The sequence below is a fragment of the Sebastes umbrosus genome, chromosome 13, assembly GCF_015220745.1.
Source record: "Sebastes umbrosus isolate fSebUmb1 chromosome 13, fSebUmb1.pri, whole genome shotgun sequence".
In the NCBI taxonomy this organism is placed as follows: Eukaryota; Metazoa; Chordata; class Actinopteri; order Perciformes; family Sebastidae; genus Sebastes; species Sebastes umbrosus.
The window spans coordinates 3,162,937-3,189,067 of NC_051281.1; the positions used below are offsets into that span (position 1 = coordinate 3,162,937).

The window sequence follows — 26,131 nt, forward strand, 5'->3', positions numbered from 1 at the left end:
CACATTCTAATGTTGTAAAACTGAATGAAACGTCACTTTTTGAACACAAACAAAAAAGCTTCTTTAGGTTTAGGCAACAAAATTACAACTTCTTTAGGATTAGTCAACAAAACTACAACTTCTTTAGGTTTAGGCAACAAGACTATAACTTCTTTAGGTTTAGGCAACAAAATTACAACTTCTTTAGGATTAGTCAACAAAACTACAACTTCTTTAGGTTTAGGCAACAAGACTATAACTTCTTTAGGTTAAGGCAACAAAAACAGTTGGGTTTAGGCAACAAGACTACAACTTCTTTATATTTAGGCAACAAAACTACAACTTCTTTAGGTTAAGGCAACAAAAACAGTTGGGTTTAGGCAACAAGACTACAACTTCTTTAGGTTTAGGCAACAAGACTACAACTTCTTTAGGTTTAGGCAACAAAACTACAATTTCTTTAAGTTTAGGCAACAAATCTACAACTTCTTTAGGTTTAAGCAACAAATCTACAACTTCTTTAGGTTTAGGCAACAAAACTACAACTACTTCAGGTTTAGGCATCAAAACTACAACTTCTTTAGGTTTAGGCAACAAAACTACAACTTCTTTAGGTTAAGGCAACAAAACTACAACTTCTTTAGGGTTAGGCAAAAGGGAAGACTTGTGGGTACCCATAGAACCCATTTTCATTCACATATCTGGAGGTCAGAGGTCAAGGAACCCCTTTGAAAATGGCCATGACACTTGACAAAATTTAGCGTAAGTTTGGAGCGTTATTTAACCTCATTTCTGACAAGCTAGTATGGCATGGTTGGTACCGATGGATTCTTTAGGTTTTCTAGTTCCATATGATGCCAATATCTTCACTTAAGCTTTAAAACCAGGCTCGCAACATTAAAATGAATTTGCGTTATCGCGTTAACTTTGACAGCCCTACAATCTATAAATATGACATCCTCTATCCTTATACCTTTGAGGGGAAAAACAAAAACCCTTTACCAGGACAAAAGGGAGAAACTTCACAATGAGGGATCTTTATTCACGAACAGATGTGCAATAAATGTGGTAAATAAATGAGTTGGCTGCTTTTGTCTACTTTTGGCTGAAATCAGGGACCCATTATCGCAAAAATCAGCACAAATTTCATCTGGTAAAACTGCCACCATCATCAGCATCAACTCCATGTGCGCAGTGCTAGATTGGAAAGCTTGGAAAGCATGGCAACAGTAAATAAGGGTCAATTTAATACCAGCCTTCTCTCGTATGGAAAGCAGCTTTGGGCCCTGAGGCAGTCATTTTAAAGTGATCATCAGTGAACCCTCCCACCCCACTCAACACCGACCCACACTGCCACAATCATGAAGACATCCGAGTCTACACCTCAGGCTGACAAGAAGAAAAAAGGCAAAAAGCTCGATGTGTGGTGCTTTCAAGCGTGTCATTGTTTTCAGTTTAGCAGCATGTCGCTTTGTATCTCATCCAACGAGGGAAATCATTGCATTCATTAAGTAGATATTAACCAGCCAAACTGAATTTTTGCCATTAGTTGCAAAAACGAACATTTGAATAATGGGAGACTTTAATCAGGGGGGTGACGGGGGAGCTGTAGCTATGAGCTTATGAATATGAAAGAGATTAGGAAATGTTCCTGGGGTGGAGTTAAAGGGATAGTGTGGGTGTTTTTGAAGTGGGGTTGTATGAGGTACTTCTCCATAGTCAGTGTATTACCTACAGTAGATGGTGGTTTGGAGAAACAGACGGGAGTACCAGCACGGGAGCAAAGCAACGTACTGCTGTGGACGGAGGCAGTAAAACAGATTTTAGACACCTAAGAGAATCAATATCAGTTTAAGTGTACGCTATATTTAGAATATTTTCACAGCTTTACCTTGCTGTCAGACAGCCCTTTCCAACGGGGGAACTGAAGCCGTTATATCCATCTATGCTCTCTTCAAAGCCACCAGACTCCAATGACAAAAACAGTAATTTTCCTTTGTAGAACACGGGAGTTGCTGGTCTACCGCTGCCTCGATCGGTCACTTAGGACTGACAAAAGTTAACACGATAATAAGGCGTTAACAAAAATTTGTTTTAACACCACTAATTTCTTTAACGCATTAATGTAATCAATCTTTCGGAGGTTGTAGCGGGCTCAGTTTTAATGCTGGAGTGACAATACTGGCATCATATGAAACTAGAAACCCCAAGGAATCCAGAATACATGTCATACTAGCTTGTCATAAAGGAGGCTGAATACCTCTCTATTATGATCTACATTTTCTATGCTAAATGCAGTACCCGTGAGGTACAATTTCTGGACAATATTTGTCATCATTTTGTGTTGTTAATTGATTTCCAATAATAAATTTATACATAAATTTGCATAAAGCAGCATATTTGCCCATTCCCATGTTGATAAGAGTATTAAATACTTGACAAATCTCCCTTTAAGGTACATTTTGAACAGATAAAAAATATGCGATTACTTTGAGATTAATCACAAATAACTATGGAAAATTGTGGAATTACTTGCGATTAAATATTTTAATCAATTGACAGCCTTAGTTTGAATATATGACAAATAAAAAGCTTAAAATCCTTACATTTACTGAAACTATTAATCAACATAAACGCAATCCATCTTTCGAAGGTTGTAGAGGGCTCAGTTTTAAAGCTACAGTGACGATACTGGCATCATATGAAACTAGCAAACCTAAAGTCATACTGGCTCGTCGCGAAGGTGTACCTTTAGTCTATTTTCATCAAATTTACAGTCCCAGTTGTAGTATAGAGTAGTGGAATACATTCAGTTGCATCATTGTCCATGGGATCTTTGTTATAATGGTGATATTGCCTTTGAAATTAAGATTTTATACTAAGCAAGGATAAAAAAATATTTGTTTTATTGCTTCTCCATTGTAAGCCATGGAAATATAGTTCAGCTTACTTACAATTTAATGTATTTATTACAAAAGCTCCCACTTCAGGTGACATAGCCACAGTAGATCTGATCAATACTGTTTTGAATATAGATCGTACTGTGTCGTACGACTTCTTTTATGTCCTATTCTTCTCAACTCCCATTAGTGTAAGAAAACATTACAAGCTTTAGTCCTTACTGGAATCAACCGTGATGAAAAATGTATACATTAATGGGACTGTAAAGTGCTTTGGATGAAAGCATGCCGCGACATCATGCGGTATTTTATAAGTTTAAGATAATCACTGAAGAAGTGCTCTAGGATTACTGTCTGCAGGTTATTTAATATCTCGTCTTGCAATCAATCCATCCTGGCAGAGAGCACTTTATTTCACTGTGCACTAATATACTTGAGCTTGAGGCAATTGTTACGTTTTAGCTTTTAAGAATCTGACTGCACTGCTGGTTTGCAAATAAGCAGATCAACACCTCAGTGTCTCTGCAGACTCCTTATTTATGTTTGCTCACTGCCTTCCTTTTGTCAGACGTAATAACTGAATTAAGAGAAATTGACTCTTCCCATCCTAGTCACTCAGCCTTTGGAGTCATGTTCATTCACTTAACTTCAGAACGGAGTCAGAATACTTAGGCCTGATTCATACTTTAACAGCCACTTAGCAGAGCTTCAGATGGAGGGTTACAAACATGCCACGACCCAACTGGGGCCACAGATATTGCAGAGACATGACTTCATGTTCTGAACATCTCGTTGGGATGTAGTCCAGCTGAGCAGCAGAGGAGATGCTTTCAATACTCATTCTGTGCTAAATGAACCAAAATGAAACTATTTGGTGACCATCCACTGGACAGAAGATGAGATATCACTAACGTAGCTGGTTTTTGCAGTCAAGTATTTGATACTCTTATCAACATGGGAGTGGACAAATATGCTGCTTTATGCAAATCTATGTATATATTTATTATTGGAAATCAATTAACAATACAAAACAATGACAGATATTGTCCAGAAACCCTCACAGGTACTGCATTTAGCATAAAACAATATGCTCAAATCATAACATGGCAAACTGCAGCCCAACAGGCAACAACAGCTGTCAGTGTGTCAGTGTGCTGACTTGACTATGACTTTCCCCAAACTGCATGTAATTATCATAAAGTGGGCATGTCTGTAAAGGGGAGACTCGTGGGTACCCATAGAACCCATTTACATTCACATATCTGGAGGTCAGAGGTCAACGGACCCCTTTGAAAATGGCCATGACAGTTTTCCTCGCCAAAATTTAGCGAACGTTTGGAGCGTTGTTTAACCTCCTGCCCGACAAGCTAGTATGATATGGTTGGTACCGATGGATTTCTTAGGTTCTCCAGTTTCATACGATACCAGTATCTTCACTCTAGCTTTAAAACTGAGCCCTATACAACCTAAAAATCTCAAGTTGCCATTTAAAATGTCTATTTATGGCACTAGATTTGGACCCTGACTCTGTCACTACACATAAACATGTAATTTCTGTTTAATTGGTCTTCACACCCATGGGTGCATCGCCATGTTGCCCCACACATAACCCTTTTCTGGGATGCAATGCTCTGTTTCGCCGTGGGAGCCATTCATGTGAAGACATGACCTAGATAATGGGGTGGGGGGAAGCGTAACGCTACAGTACACGGCTGTGAGTGGACGTCTGACTTCATGGTTATCACGGTATCCACATGCACCCTGCAGAGATATTGCAAGAAGGAACGAATATCCAATAGCTCTACAGAAGATTAGACTCCGCAGTGTCTATTGATTAGAAAAGCTGGGTAATCAAAGCAGGTTTGAACTGGTATTGTGGGTTTTATGGGATTCTGGATTATATCGAACAGAATCTATATGGAGCAGCCTCCCTTCATCACCAGAGCATCCTCCCTTCATCACCAGAGCATCATGGAGATGATCAGACTGAGGTACATAATTGCCCAAAAAAGAGCATTTCTGTCCTGATCCAACATGGTGACTTTTAGAGTTTTGCTGTGATTTAAAGAACCCAATAATAGCATTTCTGAAAAGTTTACAAAGCCGTTCGTCTTACAAAAGTATGTGTACGTTTCTTGAAACTGGGTACAAGCTGTCAGATCGTCTCTCTATGGGCAACATGATGCACTAACAACCCAAATAATCTTATAATGGATACAGCAGGTGCCAGTGCTGCAGCACTGGGTCGACAGGGACACCAGGTGTCCAAACCAAAGCCCGATTTCGCATCATCGTCCGTCGCCTCCTACCGAACAGGCCTCTCGCAACTGCATGCCTGAGGCGGTCTGTGATAATCATTTACTGTGAGCATGTCAAACTGCCTGTGGGAGAGGTGAGAGATTCTCCACTTGTAAGTTTAGATTAAAATCATCAGATGGAAAGCTTTTTCGGGGGGAAACCAATAAAGCAGCAACAATCAGTAGGTCGAGTGTGCAGGGCACGCCTCAGCCTCACCGGAGGATTCCCTCGTGTGCAGACAAGATTAAATCCACTAAAATAGCTCCAATAAGGTCACGAAAAGCCACAAATGAAGTCTGCAGAGAGAAACAAGTCTCGAAATTGACAACACCCACGATCCTCTATTGTTGGCTGAAAAAGATTTCTGGTTATGCAGGGATTTTATAAAAAACAATGTTTAGACCGATACAAAAATAATCCCAATCAATCATCACTTATGAGAGTCTGTATCTGCAGAGACCCTACCCTCTAGGGATGGGAATCACCAGAGGCCTCACGATATGATATTATCACGAAACTTAAGTCATGATACGATCTTTGAGTATTGCGATAAGATATTTTGTGATAAGATATATTGCGATACATTGCAATTAATTACCTTTTTTCAACCGCTAATTATGCAGTTTGTCAACATCTGTTTTATCGAATAAGATACAGCTTTCACTCTGTTCATCTCACAGTTTTCATTCACATATCTTGAGGTCAAAGGTCAAGGGACCCCTTTGAAAATGCAAGTTTTTCTTCGCCAAAATCTAGCGTAAATTTGGAGCATTATTTAGCATTCTTCCCGAAAAGCTACCATGACATGGTTGGTACTAATCAATTCCTTAGGCGGGCTGTCCGATTGTGAAGAGGTTAATAGTTTATATAATAAATGATTGGTACTTGCTGTCTGTGTATAAATACAATATTGCAACGCAAAAAATATTGGGATACTATGCTGCTATCGATTTTTTCCCCCACCCCTACTGCCGTCTGCCTGTATTTTCTCTTTCTTATTGTTTTCCTGTGTTTGGGACGTTTCTGGGCTTCAGCAATAACGTTTTATTTCTCTGATTCACTGCTTTGTTCTCACTAACGCTGCTCCCTCTCTTCATGGTAAATGGATGGTAAATGGACTTGCATTTATATAGCGCTTTTCTAGTCTTCCGACCACTCAAAGCTCTTTACACTACATGTCAGTATTCACCCATTCACACACACATTCATACACTGATGGCAGAGGCTGCTAAGGCGCCAATGGATTAGTTGTTTGATCTATAAAATGTCAGAAAATGGTGAAAAATGTCAATCAGTGTTTCCCAAAGCCCAAGATGACGTCCTCAAATGTCCTGTTTTGTCCACAACTCAAAGATATTCAGTTTACTGTAATAAAGGAGTAAAGAAAACAGAAAATATTCACATTTAAGAAGCTGGAATCAGAGAATTTTTCCTTATTTTTTTCTTTAAAAAATTACTCAAACCGATTATAATCGATTATCAAAATAGCTGGAGATTAATCGTTGCAGCTCTACTGTTGATAAAGACATTTTTGAGGCTCATTTAAAGAGAGATATGTCTCATTCAACTTCAGGATATATCCAGAATCACATCAGTACCGCTGTAAAAAAGGTGACTCAGGCTTTATTTTATCTCGCCTAAACTACTGCAACAGTGAAAAAGGGATGAACCTTGGGTTTGTAAGCGACTCTGACCGCAGAGGGACGGAGAGACGGCGGTGTGGACTTACACTCACACTGAAGTCCTGATCAATGTAAAGTGACCTGCGTCCCCCGAGAGTATTTTCCAGCAAACAGAGAGGAGTGTGTTTAAGGATCAGAGCTTGTGCCGTCCATCTACAATAAACAAGGCCACTTCAGCTGCCCGTGAAGGCACGGCCTTTGCTTTGACTGACCCACAACCTCAGCAAGGGTCAAATGCTTTCAGGCTGAATCAATGGTGGCTGATGTTCCGCATTCAATTACCCATGGGTATTATTACCTTGTGTGTGTGTGTGTGAGAGAGAGCAACAGAGAGATGAATAGAGTTGTCCATCATCTGACTGAACAGGCTAACCTCTGAGGACACAGTTACTATGATCAAAGCCACAAGACACAAAAAGCCGTAATGCAACAGCAGTGTGTGGTGATGGTTAGTTAACACATGTACTTTATCATGGCTGCAACTAACAATTATTTTCATTATTGATTAATCTGCTGATTATTTTCTCCGTTAACTGATTATTTGTTTAAAGCGACGTCTTCAAATTGCTTAATTTGATTGATGGAAAGACCTTCAACTCACTTTAAAGATCGATACTCAAAACCATGATGACAAATTAGGGCTGTCCTCGACCAAAGAAATTCCGGTTGGCTTACACTCATACGATTTTGTCTGCTAATGAACGAGTTTCTCCACAAGGAATCACACGAAAGCACCACTTTAAATCTGTTGTTTACGAGAGATGTGCTCATAAGTTTCTTGGAAATGAGTCATTTTGCGTGAAAACCGCATAAAAAATGACCAATCGACTAAAGAAATCTTAGTCGAATAAAACCAAAACAACCTCTAACCTCGACTAAGAGAGGGCAGCCCTATCACAAATCACTGTATATCAATGTGTAACTGTTATATTTTGTTTTTATCTTGTGTGATTTTCCCTGTTTTAATCTTGTTATTTTATCTTGTTGTGTAACTGCTTTTGACTTGACGTCACTTCAGTGAACTTTTCAAGTTCTAATAAAGGTTTGAATATATGACAAATAAAAGCTGCACAACAACTATTCACATCAAAATAGTTGCCATATACAGTAGAACTGCAGTGGCATGCCAATACTTCATGGTATATGTCACTTACAAATATACAGTATACGTCAAAGACACATTTTTGTATGTTATTTTCATGGTGGCGCTTTTTTTCTACTTTTACTACCGTTTATTGCATTTATCTAACTATAACGCAAGGAATCTCTGTCTGTGTGTCCTTCACATATGTCAGGGACCGCTCATCCAATCGACTTCACATTTGGTGGGTGTATTACTGGGGATTACTGGGAGTGCTTTATCAAATTTGGTGCAATTTGGACACGCAAAATGTAAATAAACAACCAAACAACGCTCTGTTCAGCAATGGGGAAGGGGCATCAGGACTCTACAGACTAAGATGAGCGTATCTTCTGCAGCTGGCACATACCGTAGCTCATTGCAGTTCACTTTTGTTGCTGGATGCTGGATATAGGCTGCTAACGTTACAACCGAACTCTTCTTCACTTCTCTGGAGTCAACGAGCGATTGAGCGGTTCTACACAACGCTGCAAGCAGCACTTCCTTGAGGCCAAGCAATCAGCCCCCAACAATGCTGCAAGCAGCAATACCGGGAGGATACCGGGAGCCAAGCAATCGGCCCATTCTGAACAGGCACGCCACAAAATGGGCATTGCACTAGTAATATTAATGAATATGATGCATTAAAAAGATTTATTCTAAAACTGCAGGTAGTGAACAATATGCAGGAACCATATTTGGCTTCATGTACCTACATTTTGTTCTTTCCTTCCTGTTCTGAAAACATCATCCATTTCTCTGCCAACCACTCCGTCTAAGTGTGTGAGAGTGTGTTTTAAGGTAGCTTGCTGTGTCTGACACGGCCTTAACCGTGCTTTTCTCAGCCCAGCTCCAACTGCATTTCCTTTATGAGGCCATGTGTTATCCTTGCTTGAACCGCTTACCCTCCAGACAAAGGCTGTGTTTGTATCTGTACTCAAAATCAGCTCCACTCGTTCTCCACAGAAGGAAGAAGAGAAAAAACACTAAACAGGGCTGGCCAGTGAACTCAAGGTTATCTGAGCCTGGTGCCACAATGAGAGACCCAGTCTCCTCCTCATCCTCTTGTTACCGTTCTGGCCTGCCCTCTTCTCTTTGGACAGATTAAGGCTGAGCTGTAAGGCGTGGAGCGAGCACACACAGCTTTGCCCTTTGTGTCTGTAACAACTTTACAGAAGGCATGTTTAACAGAGGCAAATTGTACGCAAACTGCTGTGTATATATGCTCGTGTCAGGCAGGAAGACTGCTCACTTGTTGCAGGACAATACTGTAGCAACAAAAGGAAAAGTGGTGTCACGGTTCTCCAAATCCACGATTCGATTTTAAGGTCACATTTTCAATTTAAACATGCCATTGTTAAGACTATGGAGTCTTGATGTCAAGACATATCCTGACAACTGTCATTCACACTTTCAACAAAAAGAAGATCCACTAGATGGCAGGACGGTATTTTATAACAACAGTTAGAGTTTTAGGGCTGTCCCGAATACCAGTTTTTGGGCTTCGAAGCTTCGGTTTGAAATGTTCGAAGGTATTCGAAGCTCCGGTACAGTGCCACTGCCGCACTACTGTACACACACTTACCTCTACACATTAAAAAAACGAAATACAAAGCATTCGAATACTAATTTGGAGGTTGATTACCGTAGCAGCGGTCGAAGCTTCGAAGCATTCGGGTCAGCCCTATAGAGTGTCTCAGAGTTTACGAGGCACACCTGAATGCACCATGACGTCCCTGTTGGCGCCGACGTGCTTTACTCTACGACGAGCAAAAATCTTTTGCAGCCTCCAAGCTGCAGTTTTTCTGTTGTTTACATACAGTAGCTCGCAGGGGAAGGCAAAATGTCACCACACCAGTGACTTCCATGGATGACTTCGGGGAAGCAGGAGGATTTTCCAGTTCTGTTGTGTCTCCGTCATATCTGACTTCGGCAGTGGCCATGTTGTCTCAAGCCTCGTCCTAACTGGACGCGATGCTAACAAGTGAACAAGCGAACATCAGATTGTTTCAGTTTTTCCCGATGAAGATGTTCTAACCTGCTCTGTGCGTCAGCGAACAGGCAAAGTGACATGTCACCTATTTTAACTGGTAAAAATCAACGCTGACAGTAAGTGTAATGTCGCACTCTCTATGTAATTGAGAGTGACATCACTCGAAATGTATCTGGACAATTTTTTGCACTCCATACGCCAGAGTTTGCTCGGTCGCTGTATGTTAGGAAGAGGTGCGTATGATAACATACGCTGTGTCGTCTTTAAAGTATTGTTTTTTTTTCCTTTGGATGCACACAAGTAGGCAGAGAAGTTCATTTCGATCGATTTCTGATTTAGAATCAAAATTGTGACACCGCTATAAAGAAAATCTTTCCACATTTTGCTTCAGTGCCTGAGATTACTCTCAAAACTCAATTAAACTGGGTATAATGTCTTGGATTGACTTTACCATCAACATGCATGGCAGTAGGGTTCACTTTAATTGACAAAATAACAATTCACAGTCGATCAGTAATCCCCGTCTCCATCCAATCACTCAGCCTTTTTTTCTGAATGTGTGTGTCCCTTCGGCGCGAGCTGTCAATGCTCCTAATAGTTACAGCAACACAGCAACAAGAGTCTGCTGCATCTCCAATGTATTGCTTTCTCTTTTCTCTCTTCCAAGACACTCACACACACACTCACACACACACACACACACGCACACACACACGCTCACACATAATCAATACGGCCAAGTTCTGTAGGAGGACAGGATACGCCTCATCAATAATGGAAGTGTGTTTTGTGAAGGCTTGATTCTTTGCCTCGAGTCTCGTTTGTGTGTTGCTGGCCACCCTGTGACTAATAATCTGCAGATACCCCGACTCAACCGTTACAAGGAGGCAGGAGAAAACACAAACACACACACAAAGACATTCTGCAGATGAACAGTCAAACACCAACAAATGGAAACACACAAACAGCATCTATCTACCATTTAGCAGCAGCTCATAAAATAACACAGGTGCCTCCGGCCAATTTGCCAGACGGAGCATTCAAATTTGACACAAAAGCCTCATAAGCATGCATCCTCACACCACACACACACACACACACACACACACACACACACACACAGGAACCTAAGGCATAAACACACACACACAGGAACTGAGGAAAACACACAAATCAAACTGGCAACTGAAACACTCAGATAAAGCAGCATAAAGCAACATCTTCACACGCATAAATTCACACTAAGCGAAGATGATACAGGATTCTGGGCATCTTTATCAGCACTTATTATTCTGAATTTGAATGGTTGATATCCAATGCATCTATTGATATGCATATTGATCATAATTTAATTAGAAGTTCAAATGATCCTCTCAATAATGACAGGCGGATAATATACAAAGGATGCCTGCAGCACACACAGTATTCAGCCATCGCTCACCATGAAATGTGTTTATTAATATTATCTTAATAAAGCTGGGACTGTGGAGCTGTAGATCTCTGGATATCTTTCTTCATCCGCTGTGACAGCTACAAGACCACAGAGGAAGACATGCTAACGCCTGACAAGAGATGAAGGTGTATTAGCAGAGTAGGCCAAGGAGACGAGCAAGTGTGCAAAAATAAAATACTGCTTTTTCTGGACGTGTCGACACGCGGAAAAAAAGATGGGAAAAAGCCGGTGGTGTATTCTCGTGTGGTGTGTCATGTCCACCAGCGCCAACACGTTCCTCACCAAATAATAGGGCGGCACCTGAAAGTGGTCCACACGAAATCACAGCCGTGGTCTCCACTCACTTTAAACTGAGTTCTACGATATTCAGAGTCTATTTTTCCAATTTAATTTGAAAATTCAAAACAACTTGTGTGTGAAATGTGTGCTTCTGTGAAAACTTGCAAATTCTTCTCGCATCAACAAGTGCAGTCCAAGTTGTGTGACCTGTGCGATCATAGTCGGCAGCTGCAGAGGCGGGTGCCAAAAAAACAGCCTCCGAAAAACACAAATCACAGATGAAGAGCGGCTGCACAGGACTGACCTCTCTGTGGCAGTGGCAACGTTTTCTCTCTCTACAAACAGGAATTTCCCTCCTGACTGGACCCTGCCAACGACCTCACATAAGTGTTTGTGCTCCCGCTGTCTAATGCAGAATCTAACAGTATAGCATCTTACTGGGTAAGAGCTTGTGTAATATTACAAATACGTCCAATCTATTTTATTTTATCTGGTGTTTCAGTGATACCTCTGCTTGTGGTTTCCGTGATCTTGTGCTTCTGCTCGCAAACACTCATCCCAAAGTGATATGCATCCTGCCGGAGGCATTATCACATAACCTTGTCCACAAGGGAAAAGGCAGAGAGATGGAGTGAGTGTGCATTCATGCATGCATCCATGTGTGATTTACAACTGTGTGAGTGGACTGCCAATGGGCACAGACAGCAGTGGGAGAGAGGGGTTCGTCTGGCTTACCAAAGATATTTGTGGAATGTCCTTTCTTGGCGAGGGGTTTGAGCTCGTTGTGGCCCCAGCCGTACTGTCTGTAGCTGTCCCACGCATGCTTCATCATCTGAGGGAATAAAAACAACAGAAACACAATATTAGAAGATGTCAAGTCTCCTGACTTGGCAAAGCAAGAGTGTGACGTCAAAGCGACAAATCCTGCAGCTCACATGATTGTACCTCCAAGATAACGGCTCGGTAAAGTTGGCTGGATAATGATGTTTAAATTTGCATCATAATTTTACTTAACGTGGATATAATTAGGATTTTGGCATAATGTGATTTCAGTTACAACAGCTGTTGTTCTAAAACCAGTTAAGGCACCAACAAAAACATTCACTGCAGAACAAGTGAACAATCAAAATGAATAAAAGTAACTGTATTTGACTGCAGATTCTTTCCAAGATAATACATATAGGCATAATCATTAACCCTTGCTGGTGAGGTAGGAAGACCGCTTCTGTTTAAAAGCCATTTATTTTGATTTAGGCCTCTGCTTTCTTTCAATCTTAAACTGATTGGCACTTCAGGGCAGACAGGGTTCAACGAAAATCTATTTGCCCAAAGTCAATTTTTACAAATTGTTTTATTTATTAGCAGTTATCAAATAACAACAAAGACTAAAGTTAATTGTCATGTTCAATCTTCATTTAAGTAAATCAATCTTGAGTTTCGCCCACATCCGCTACCCGACTAAACTCCTGTTTCGAGGATAATTGAAATGCTCGCTTCCGCTCATAAACTTTGTCTTTATCCGCCGCCTTTTCTCGCAACTGCCCGATCGGTACTGAGCACGTGCAACGTTCCACAGAGATGAGGAGGAAGCAAAATGACTCCTTCGCTACTTCGACCATCTCTGATGAAAAAAAGATTAATTCTTTTTTTGCCACTTGCCCGATTGAGCAAGTGAGTTTCTAGATTTTATTCGCCCGATGCGGCATTTGACTATAGACCCCAAGCAAGCGGGTAATCTTTATTGTTGAGCCGTGGCAAGAGCTGTCACAATAACCGCAATGTTGACAAGCCAACCGCAGATAATGGCAAACAACCGCTGCAACCACTATGTTCACATTTTTGGAATTCTTTGTAATGGTCGTGCCGCATTTTTACACGAACGGCGGCAGCGTGAAGAGGCGTTGAGCGTCTATTCTGCGCTGAGCGCTGCACGTTGGTGTTTTTTTTCTGGCCGTTGAGAATTGAAAAATGTTCAACTCTGGGTAAAACTCCACAACGACCGACCGCCACATCCTACATGTAGCTACAAGTGCTGAACAACAACAACAATAACGGAGGAGATATTAACACACATAGAACCGACAGGTCCGTCCTCTCTCTCTACGTGCTTCAGCCTTCCCTTCTTCCAGAGAGAGTAATCTACCTTGTGCCGACATTTTGATATTCCGTATCATAGCAACGAGATGCAACCAAAGCGGAAAAAAACGTTGCGCCTCGTTGTCCTCTTGTGTTCTACCTTTAACAATAAACAAGTATTTAATTCATTTTAAAACTGTCATCTTTATAATTTACAAAGCAGCAATATAACTAATAATAGCCTAACAATAAAGTTTATTTATACAGCACCACAATCAGGATAAATAAAGTAATTTGTAATAGTACCGCATATCGCGCTGCTGAGCCAATCATTATCACTGCAGGGGGAATTCCTTCACCGGGGACAACCTTAGCCATGGCCAGAGCGATTTATCAATCAATTAATTAATCAACTTTAACAGCTACATGTCTTGCATACACATAATAATGTAGAATGAGTCCCCTCTTGCCTCCAACAATCGGTGAACTGAACCAAATTAAGACTAAAGCTGAAACAAATTCCTAAAAAAAAGAAAACACACAGAACCAGTGGTGGTTTAGCAGAGCTGACGGGAGGGCATGACCCCAAAGACTTTAATCTGGGAGATGATGCCGCCAAATCAAAGTTCTCTGTTTTGCCCCCAGCGTGACGTAAAGTGTTCACTAAACAGCAGGTCTCTCCACACACACACAAACACAAATATAGGTATGACAATAAACCCATTTAACTCAGACTGCGGATGTGTTTTGAAGCTCTCTCTTTGTACTTTGTTTTAGTGCATTACTGTCTCTGCATCTGTAGACACGTCTGTCAGATACAACGAAATTCTATTCTTCAGATTGGCTCGGGGAGGAGGGCGAGGATAAAAAAGAGCAAGAGATTGTGAGATGAGCCCTGACATGGAGGCTGATGCTGAGAAGAGGCGCTCCCGGGCAAACAGAGAAGATGACACAGCCGAGGAAGGAAGAGAGTGCCAGCTTTTACAGAAGCGCTGCTGCTCGCATTCAATTTCAAACCCTGTTTTTTTCCCTCCTCCACAGCCCCTTACCTCAAGTGGCATCGACAACCTCAGAAAAGTACATTTCCTGTATATGGCGTCGTGTCAGTCACTGTCTGCTTCTGTGGACATCTGTTGATTCCCTCCTCTATATGGTCCGTCTATCTGGCAGCCGTCCTATCTGTCCATCTGCCAACCTCTCTGTCTCTACATGCATGTCAGCTCGTCACATCACGATGACCTTGATGACAACTGAGTTGGCACCGATGCCCTACATCCCGCAGCACACAGTTGTTCTTATTGTGTTTACTTTGTCTTATTTAACCTTCATTATTCACCTGTAATATTGGATCATTATCTGGCTGTTGTGTGCAGCCTTTTCATGCCAGGCTCGACACCAATTCGATACCACGGTAACAAAACAAAAGCAGAACAATAAATCCCATCATGTACTCCAACATCCACTCCTTTATTACCGTTTGAATGCTGGGTATTGTTAGGAGGTTAAACAGGTCACATTTCCATCTCTAATATCCATTTTATATTGCTGAGAAAAGATCTCCTTCAAACAACTTCAAAACCTACAAGATTACATTTGAACACATCGTGATAACGTTAGACTTTACCTTCACCTAATCCTAATTTTTCAGGCTGAATAGAGCCTGAATGGATCATAATGTAAGTCAATGGCACCTCCCGTGTTGAAATCGGCAGGATGAGAGCTAGTTAACGTCAGCACAGTCCTGCACGGAGCTAACAGCTAACCTTAACTAATTCTCATCCTGCCGAGTAAACTCACTATGGTAGTGAGTTTACTGCGTTCAAAACACATTTTCTGCCTTTAGTTTCAAGCCCTGACGATACCTACGGTACCTGTGGTACTGTAGAAAAACGAGTACCGCCACGTTTTCAAAATGTTGGCATCGACTTGGTACCAAAGTATCTGTTCTGGTGACCTCCCTACTCAAAAGTAAATGGACTTGCACTTATATGTAGTGCTTTTCTAGTCTTCAGACCACTCAAAACATTTCATTCATACACTGATGGTAGAGGCTGCCATACAAGGCGCCAACCTGCCATTCAGGATCTAATCTAAATACTCATTCACACCGCTATTTGGGGTTCAGCATCTTGCTCAAGGACACTTCGACATGTGACCAGAGGAGCCGGGGATCGAACCGTCGACCTTCCGATCTGGACGACCTGCTCTACCTCTGAGCCACAGCCATAATTTATTTAATTCTGCAGTATGGTGAGAGATCACCTTGGAGCTTAGTATACGAGACATGATGTGTGTGCTGCACCAGGCTGCAGAGAAGAAACCAAATGAGCTATCAGCAACACACACACAGCTAGTGCACTGCTGTATCACACACCAGGAACACTAGGAAGTGGCCCATCAGCTACCTTGTATTGTGCCTTGTTTCCCTTCCTGCCAGCATGTGACTAACTGCTTGCCTCTTCATGCCACCATGTGAGGATGAGCATCCAGATCCTCCTCCTCTCCTTGGAGCAGGCAGGCAGCCAAGCTAATAAAGACAAGGGCCAGGAGCGCCATTGTGTTCCTGGCCTCACGGCTTTCCATGACGCACTCCATGCACACACCAAGGATTATAAATCAAATTAATACACATCATGACATGGACACTTAAGTGTTGGCTGGCTCCACGTGATCTGTGTTGATTGGATGCTTCATCAAATTTTGATTGGCCCATATGCCGAGGACGAGCGCAACAGTGCCGGGCGCTCGACAATGTTGACAAACTGCTTATTTAGAGGACCTTGGAATACTAATTGGACAATAAACTACAAAAAATCTGCGATTGATTCTGACAGATACACCTCTTGCCATCGCAGCATCTTGGGAGCCACAAGGAAAAGAGGGGAAAAACTGGTTTGCATTGGCCGAAGTTCACCCCACAATTAAAGCTGAATCGCATCAGCAACGACTGCAGAATTGGCTGCAGAGGCGGCAGAGAAAAAGGTAGCAGCCAAACCCAACATTTTTGTGATCTCTGACAAGGACAGTTAAACCTGCATCAATCACAATCTATTTCAATATCAACACTGAGCAACTGGTGCAATGTAATTTCAAAAAGCTGGCTAATAACGCCGAAAACCATAGACAATTATCCCCCCAGCTCCGCGCGAGCTAATTGACTGCTGTATGGTTAACTCTGAGCGGTTATGAAATTCTGTTAAATGATGCATCTTCCTTGTTCACTCCGAGATACAAGTCATAAATAAATTAAGGTGCTATCCAAGTGTTACCCTGAGACAAGCTTTCGACAGAAGCAATCACAGTTAGAGGATGGTTCGTGGAGTTGCCTCAAAATGTGACACCAGCACAGCAAGATGAACTTTCCAATAACATGTATTTCAGAAGACGAATCACTTTCTTTTCAAGTGGCTTGTGTTACCATGACTGCCCAAATGAAGTAAGTTAGCCCACACACAGCTATTAAGATATCTATAAACGGGGCGTGTATTCTTAGCAACAAATGTAAATGTCTTGACTCAAGGCTATAAAAGTTAAGGACTTAATTATTGTGACATTATCCAACCTAACTGTGGGATTGTTTTGATTGCTTTAAGGCATACTGTTACGTTTAATTACTTGATAGTACAGTCTGCATTCACAGTGTCGGAATAACTTAAAGGGTAATTTCAGCATTTGTCAACCTGGACTAACCTATCCAGGACTGTCTAAGTGACAACAACTTTTGAAACTGGTCCAGTATTGAGGGAGAACGCTGCAGCCGCTAAACGAGCTGTAACGTAATCATATCAGGCATCTCCTCACCATCAATGTACGTCCACTAAAAGTGCTTGTTTTTGACACTGACAGGCTCAGATTGTTATTATAAGTGTCTGACAACATTATGGAAAGGACCCTACAGAGAAATCAAATGTTTTTTTCTTTATGTTTTGCTTGAAAAATCTAAAGCAGCTAAATATATTTTAGTCATGACGATGACGATGGCGGCTGTCTTGAAGCAGTTGGAAACATTCTCTCTGTGACAGTGATATTTTAAAAAAATACCTGTAATGACCAGCTGGTTGGCACATGTTCTTAGGGCGCTTTCACAAGCCAACATTTAGTCTGTTTTAAAGAAACTCTGTTGGAGTTCGTTTGGGCGGTGCGGACCAAAAGAAATGGACGAGAGGTGGTCTCGGACCGCTTCCAAGCGAACCAAAACGCAGGCTGCCTGTGCGGGCATTTGTTGAGATGGACACAGGTAAACGACAGATTAACATGAGTGGGAGAGGAATGACTTGGACTTCTGCAGAAGTCCAATGTTTGCTTGACATCTGGACCTAAGAGAACATACAGAATATACAAAATAAAGTCCACAAAAATAGTGACGTTTAGAAAGTCATTTGAGAGGGATTTGAGCGCACAAGTCAGTGAAGTGAAAAACTTTGACAGTAATATTTCAAAGTCCACGATTCCCTGCCTAGAAGTGGCAGCTCTCGAGACAAAAAAGATAAATCCGCTCCTTTGAACATGCCCCTGGGCAATTTTTTTTTTTTTATTTGGTCCACTTTAATCTGTCCATTGTGAAACCGAACCAAGAGTATCAATTTCACTCTGATTCGGACTAGCTAAACAGACTATGGCTTAATACAATCAGAGCCTGTCAGTGGCAAAAACAATCACTTTTAATGGATGTACATTGATGGTGCAGAATTGCCCAGAGCCATTACATTGCTACCTATTTAGTGGCTGCTGTCTGCAGCGTTCTCCCTCAATACTCGACCAATTTCAAATATTGTTGTCCCCATTAGTCACTTAGACACAAAAACATGGTTGAAAAATACAGAAGTTACCATTTAATATGCATTGTTATTGGTTCCAAGTCTGTCAAATGCCTCTCCTATAACACTGAAATCATGTTTCCATATTGGTGCAGACCCAAAAAGCACAACAGATAGTCTCTCAATATCCTGTATTCTGTGGAAAATGACTCCCTTTGAACGGTTTCCAACCAGCTGAGGAAGATATAGCAACTCCCCTGATACTGTGCAACCATCGTCTCCAGTTTTATACAAGAAAAATATCTCAAGCTATCTCTTTAAACTAAACCGAATACAAATCCTTGCCCCTATCAAAGCCACTGCAGGAAAGGTATTTACAGTTAATAAACCATGTTCCACCCCCATCGTGTCAAAGGTCGTGCATCCCTTTATGTTCTCACTTTGTGCCCCGCTGCCTTCCCCGTCACACTCCGCTGTTACTCCCAGTGAGTCCTGGTGGTGGTGGTTAGTGCTCCTGTCAGTTAGGACCCACTGTGAATTACTACATCTGGGACTGTGGAGCATGACGACAACCAGCAGCTTGTGATGTAGGATGAAGAGAGCCTGTTCAACCCCGACAACTCTCCAAAGTAACACAGACAGACAAACACAGTCTGTTCCTCTGCATGATTCATCATCTTTTCTGTGGCAGCTGCTCGGTGAGTTTGGGAGTCACTGTAATCCTTTCCACAAATATACGGGCTACTTTATAATACATACTTTTGGAAATACATTGATGTACTACTCACATCCTTTGAATTCCTTTATATTAATTAGGCAGTACAGTACATTTCTGGTGTCAAGAAATGTAACAGCCATCTAACTAATGGTTAAACAAAACACAAACACACAGCACAAAAGTTACAACTGTGGGAAATGTGGGCCGTCATTACAGTATTTCAGAGTGTCTTGTACGTATTGATCCGCTCCCATTTGCATGTTTTTTAATCTAGCTCAATAGAAAATAAATTGAGAGAAAGTAGGCCTACGGATGCATTACAATGCAGGGACCAAGAGAGTAAGGAAAGCATCCTGTGCAACACGACGGAGTAATGTTACACTATACAGAAGCATAGCAGGGACGACCGTACCGTACCTCGCCACCTGTCTGTGTCACTGCCTGTGGTGTTGTCGCATCCCGGGCACGAGCAAGATGCACGGCGGGCTGTATTGTACGTTATTTCCAGTAATCATCACAATACAAAACGTGTGTTTCCTGTTTAAAAAGTACAACCGTAGCAAGTACTACTAACCCATCTTTTAAGTTGTTACATCCGGTAACATCTCCAGTCTGATATGGAGCACACAGCTGATATTTACGTGACTTGTTTACATGACGTAACAGAAGTGCATATTTAACGTCTTCAGAGAGCATCCGATGCTACATGATGTGGCGTGATAGTCGGACGCTCACATCCAGGTAGGACACCGTGTAAGAGAAGTCTATCTTTGACATCTGGAGGTGATCCCAGAGTTATCCATTGTATCATCATCAGTCATTCTCAATCGCGTCTGTCGCAGTTAAAACACATAAACTCACATAAACTCAGTCACATGTGGTATCTGTATCTGAGGACTTAATAAATCATGTATTGTTTCTTATTCTGTGCCCGAAAGGATTGGGAAGGCTGTCGCTATAAAAGTACGTTATCACCTTCTATGGCAATCTGCTTATTTCCATGTGGCCCAGTCTTTATATTTCCACCGTAAATGTATTAATCATGCCACATTATACGCTCGAGCTCGCTTTGGAACGAACTGGCAGCCCAGAAGTGGCCCTGTGTTATTAAGGTCAGAGTCTGAGAGAGATGAAAAAAACACTCTTCGCCTCCCTCTCCCCATCGACTGACGAGCTTTGAGAGCGAAAAGTGAAGCCTCAAATATGGTGCTGGGTTTTTATGAGGAAGGCAACAGCGTTTCTCATTTGATGAATTTCTCTTGGCCGGCCCACCGAAAACATTTGTTTTTATTTCCATTTCATTGGTTCCAAAAATGTCCAAATGCAGTCCAAAAGTGCAGTCTGATTTAAAAGTCTGCCAGAATGGTGCAATAATGTGCCAGCATGAGTTAGGTCGTATATTTACTGATGCTTTGCTGAAATCTCTCGATGCTTAATGCTCCCAGGGACAAACACAACACTCAACCTGTGGTAAACACTCAACGCAGGCTTCATTCAAGGAACTTTATGTAACTTTCTACATGTATAAATCATTTTTTATTGCCAATGTGTGAACAGGTTGTAACTTAACCTAAAACACAAGACCTTCCGCGACATTCTGGGTTTCTTCTATCAGCCTGTAGACTGCTTTTAATGTGAAGAACCCGGGCCCATTTTCTAACGGATGTGACGTCAAGCGCACTACGCCAAACAAACGACCTGCCCCCACCATCACTCAGACTCCAACACAAACTCTATGGAAGCACAAAAAAAACAAAGTTAAATCGAGTGAAGCACGTCTTGCAAAACAGGAATGTGACCGATGTCGGGCGAAAACTAGTGTTGAAGTAACGGGGGTTAACTCTGGAGCGAGTAACATTATCGACTCCGGTCCAGGAGACCAAAACTACGGTGTCTCCTGTGTCTTCTGACCACTGTCTGGATGCTGAAGCAGGAAAAGTTAACACTAGGATCAACATCGGCCGGGTCTTTGATTCGTCACATGCTGACGCTTTGTCAGACCCCTTGGCGTCACTTTTTGGTCGCAGTAAACATGTGTTTAACTTTGTGAATTAAACAAAAACACTTGCTTAGGTTTAGGCAACAAAACCACTTAGTTAGGTTTAGGAAAACAACATGGTTGGGCCTAAGATTACTACGTTTGTACAGTGAAAATATGACTTGACGTGAACATGTGACACAAAAGAAAAGCTGATGATAACGTCAAAGTGTCACTGAACACACAGGACACAAACAGAGGTCTCCTGGATGAAAGCCTTGTGTAAGTTGGACTCTTTAAACTACATCACCACAGCAGTATCCTTGAGCGTTTACTGTTGTCGTGGATGGGTTTACATTTTAGTAAATGGAAAGCCCGGTGCGTTGACTGAGAACAGGCTGAAAATTGTGCATTAATGCAAATTTAAATAGTGCTTTCTTGCATATATTTTATGCATAGCACTCAGATCTTTAATATACCTTTAAAATAAAATCAGCTAACTTTTTTCAGACAGGTTGCCCTCCCTCTTGATGTCCAACAAGATTGCACAGTCTATTAGGAGCCGTGACCTTCACAATGGCAACCAATTGTCTGCTTACTGCCTGTTCTGGAGAAGAAGCACAATCTGCTCCCAGCCATCTCTTTCCCCAAAGGACCAACAGCCGTGATTCATGCACCCTTATCCCTGATGTGCCTCATACACACACAGAAAATTACAATGTACGGACACACACATCCACAGGGCAGTGAAATATTCATAAATCCCCTTCGAGCTAGCAGCTGAGAGAGCAAGGCCATTACTTTCGCCATTGTTTGAAAAAAAAAATTAAAAAATCAGCTTAGCTCCCACAGAAGAGGCACACAGTGAGAAGCTTTTGGAGGTTTGGGGAGCTGGAGAGCTGAGCTGGAGTTATTTGCCGCTCCGAGTGACCTCCAGAGTCAGTTTGACTGATTTAAAGCGCCCGTCCGCCCGCCCTCGTCTCTCTCATCTCCTTCCAACTCACCCCATGGAGGCTTCCTATCTGGCTTAACGGAAAGGCCTCTCAGAAGATGCACGAGGGTGGCGAGAGTGTGACATCTGAATTTCTTCTTGCAGTAAATACATTCATGGCACTTAGGCAAGAGGGTGGCAATAAATTCCCCGTGAAATGGAGACAGTAAAAGAGTCTAGATAGGCTGTTTCTGCTCAGCTCCACAGCCAGGAGTTCAAACAGATAATGACACACAGCGCTGGAAGATATGAAACCTACAAACAAATCTATCGCTACTCCAATCATGATGTCACTTCTATCAGTTTCTGGATCAAATAAATATCTTTAACTGTGTTTTGCAGGAGGCACAATTTAATCGGTATCTATCTTTATCCCTGCTATAGTGGATGAAATTCATATCAGTGAGCAGGATCACGTTATGGTTACAGTGGATTAAAATTGTATTTTTGAGGCGGATCATCAGGGGTTAATAATACATTTGCAAAAAACTGTATGAAAACAATAAAAAAGGAGTGTATGTTGAAGTACATGGGATTTTAGGGCTGTCCCGAAGACCATATTTTGGGCTCCGGAGCTTCAGTAGCAGTCAATAGCGAGTATTTGAAGCTTCGGCCGGGGTGTGCGAGTGTCGACGTACCTCAAAGTCACATTTAAGTTTAAGTTTTTTTTTTATTAAGTTTAAGTTTTAAGTTTGTGGTCCCTCTCCCCCTGAACAGCGGTGTTTGTGGCAGATGTCTCCGAGCATTGTGCCGAAGAATGTATATTGCCGATAACGCAGCGTATCGATGTTCTCTGGTCATCAAAGACTCTAGGCCGTCTTTAAGGGTTTCATACTACATCCCTCCATCCTGTTTATCTCAGCTGAATATGGTAGAAATGACTCATCCAATCCATCTCTGTGTAAGATGAGATCACACAATTACTTTGCAAACTAAAATAAGATATTTTCCCAGTGAGCCAATTTGAAAGGTAGAGGATGAGTCATCACACATATAAAGTGAATTCTGGGTTCATGTACATCACTGGTATCACTGAGTGCATCCTGTTGCTTTGAGTGGTTTTACCTATGTTATATTATAAATGTATTTAAGATCTCAACCAATACTGTTTACTTAATTACTTACTAATTTTACTGTTTACTTACTTATCTATATGATATCTTTACTTATTATATCTGTAAATGTATTTGAACACAAAGTCTGTTTTTTTCGTTTGCGTTTCAGATAGAAAACGTTACGCACAGAAACCTTGCATTGAATCCGATGCGTTTTATCATCCTACTCCTTGCAAAAATTATGATTCCAAGCTGTTCTGCAACCACCTGCCACGATCTATCTTTAAATTCAGCACAGCTGTATACTTTTATTTCTTTATGGTAAAGTGCTTTGTGCTGGGAGACGGAGTGAATGTTTATCAGATGCCATTTTGGATGATGACGTTTGCACGGACGGTGGCTCTGAGTGGTCAAACAACCCTCTTTTGCCTTTTTGACAGATGCAAAAAAAAACGCAGAAAACCAAACTTGTTTTGAAACTTTAATGACGGACAAAAGTTTCGGAGTTGGTGCTTAAATGTGGTTGACACGACATGAGGATGTATTTACTTTTAAACATCTGACAATTTCGGACAAAAAAAATACGGCCTTGGTGTGGAAATGCCTTAACACTGCAAGTTTCCCCGCTGTGGGACTAATAAAGATCATATTATTTTATCTTACATTAGCTTGAGGTGGGAAAAAATTGTTTTTGTACATACGCTATTGTCTCTATTCACTTTCTCAAACTAAGAAACAATTATTTAATCATTTTAAGTTTTAATATGTTTTTTCACATTTCTTTTGTTCCACGAAAAAATAGGGACCCTGCATGAAAGTATATTTACAAATGTTGGAAAAAATATAATTTCCCCTCGACTTAGATTACCACTTCAACTTGAGCAAGAATTGATGGTGAACTTGAGGATGTTTTGGCAGTTTGAATGTGCTTAACATGTTTTGCAAATTGAACATGTGCATTATCCAAAATACACCCACACTGCTGATTTCAGGGGTTTTCCTGATGTTTGTTGTCCCTCTCTTACTGAGTATATGCAAATAGCAAATGCCATGCAAACAACATTTTTGCATGGAAAGACAGCGCCAATCACACACAATCATTGTCAAAGGCAACAAGTCTGCAATCAGCACAGAACTGCATAAAAACAGCATTTTTAGAGCACTGTTATTGAGAGTGTAAAAAAGCTGGAGAAGAGACTGACCAGAAGCATCTCGTGAACTGAAGAAATACTATTTCACGATTCAAAGCATTTCAATAACTTTAGTTGTCAGTTGCTTTTTTTTGCTTGAGAGCAACATTTTCTGCAACAGGGGTCCTTGCACAGATGAAAATGAACAAAAAAGGGTTGGAGGCTGGGATTCATTCAAAGTCAGTTTTGTTCTGCTTATTCAAAGGGAAAAAAAATGGGGTTCTTTTTAGAGCAAGAAAGCACATGGCAAGGCAATCGTTGAGTCATCAACCTGTTCACATTGAAATGCAGCGCACGCAAAGTGAACTCCTGAATAAACATCTAAATTCATGTTGCGCTAAAGTTAAAAAAGTATTGAAATAAAACGTTTTGCTTTTAACATAGTTTTGGCTTCATTTAATTTCACTCCCTCACATACTGTACGTCCATAGCACATCAAATATTAAAACACACACATGCAACGTTTCTGTTGGGCCCGAGGATCTGCAGAAACTCATTCCCACATAGCAGCTCCTCCACCTGGCTCTCTGACAGCCAATTCTGTAACGTCAGAATTATTGAAAGCATAAAAATGTTTTCTGCCCTGCCTATTGAGAGAAAGAGAGAGAGAGAGAGAAAATATATAGCTTGATCTACGATGCCCTTGCATGCGGGTTGCTTTTTACTATATCTCTTGCAGCGCTGCACAGTTAACATGACAAAAGCTGTCAGGCAGAACATCCCATTAATTCCTGATATACAGACACACATGCTCACACTCAGGTGCACACTTGCATACACAGATAGACATTTTGCAAACAGGGAAGATAAGACATCTCGCTGTCAGTTCTGTGATCTCGCTCATTGATCCAGGCGGATGAAAGGACGGCCCTGGTTTAATTTAATCTGTTGTACGAGTGGTTGAAAAAGAAACAAAGCTGGAGATAGAGCTGTTCTTGTGCGACGGCAGCCCAGAGGGACAGAGAGACATTGTAAGGTGATCCTGTCCTCTGTCTCTCTCTCTCTCCATCACCTGAACTCTAATTGTTGAGGCTCATTACGCCTCTCCTGTACTTAAAACGACTGAGAGGCTCTCTCTCTTGCACCAAGTAAAGGAATTTACCACCAGTTCTCCAGTCAAACACTGAATCTTTTAGATTTAGCTGATAGATCTGTCCTACTATCAGATATCTCAAAAGGTATAAACAAACAAATAACAAATCATTCATAAGGGGTTAAAGAATTGTATTGGGGTGGATGTTCAAAAGTCTATGTATAAAGTTCATTTTAATATTTTGTATCTGTTCAAAATGTACCTTAAAGGGAGATTTGTCAAGTATTTAATACTCAAAACGTATATGCTCAAATCATAACAATGCAAACTGTAGCCCAACAGGCAACAACAGCTGTCAGTGTGTCAGTGTGCTGACTTGACTATGACTTGCCCCAAACTGCATGTGATTATCATAAAGTGGGCATGTCTGTAAAGGGGAGACTCGTGGGTACCCATAGAACCCATTTTCATTCACATATCTGGAGGTCAGAGGTCAAGGGACCCCTTTGAAAATGGCCATGCCAGTATGACATGGTTGGTACCAATGTATTCATTAGGTTTTCTAGTTTCATATGATACCAGTATCTTCACTCTAGCTTTGAAACTGAACCCGCTACAACCTAAAAATC

The 26,131-nt window shown here is 41.4% G+C and overlaps 1 protein-coding gene across 1 annotated transcript in view; it reads right to left on the reverse strand.

Annotated features, from left to right (window-relative positions):
* The window catches only part of man1a2 (mannosidase, alpha, class 1A, member 2), a 162,435-nt gene that overhangs the window by 88,804 nt on the left and 47,500 nt on the right, over positions 1–26,131 (reverse strand). The window contains exon 4 of the mRNA XM_037789840.1: positions 12,440–12,536. Coding sequence (XP_037645768.1) covers positions 12,440–12,536 — 97 coding nt within the window. The remainder of the gene's footprint in view (positions 1–12,439; positions 12,537–26,131) is intronic.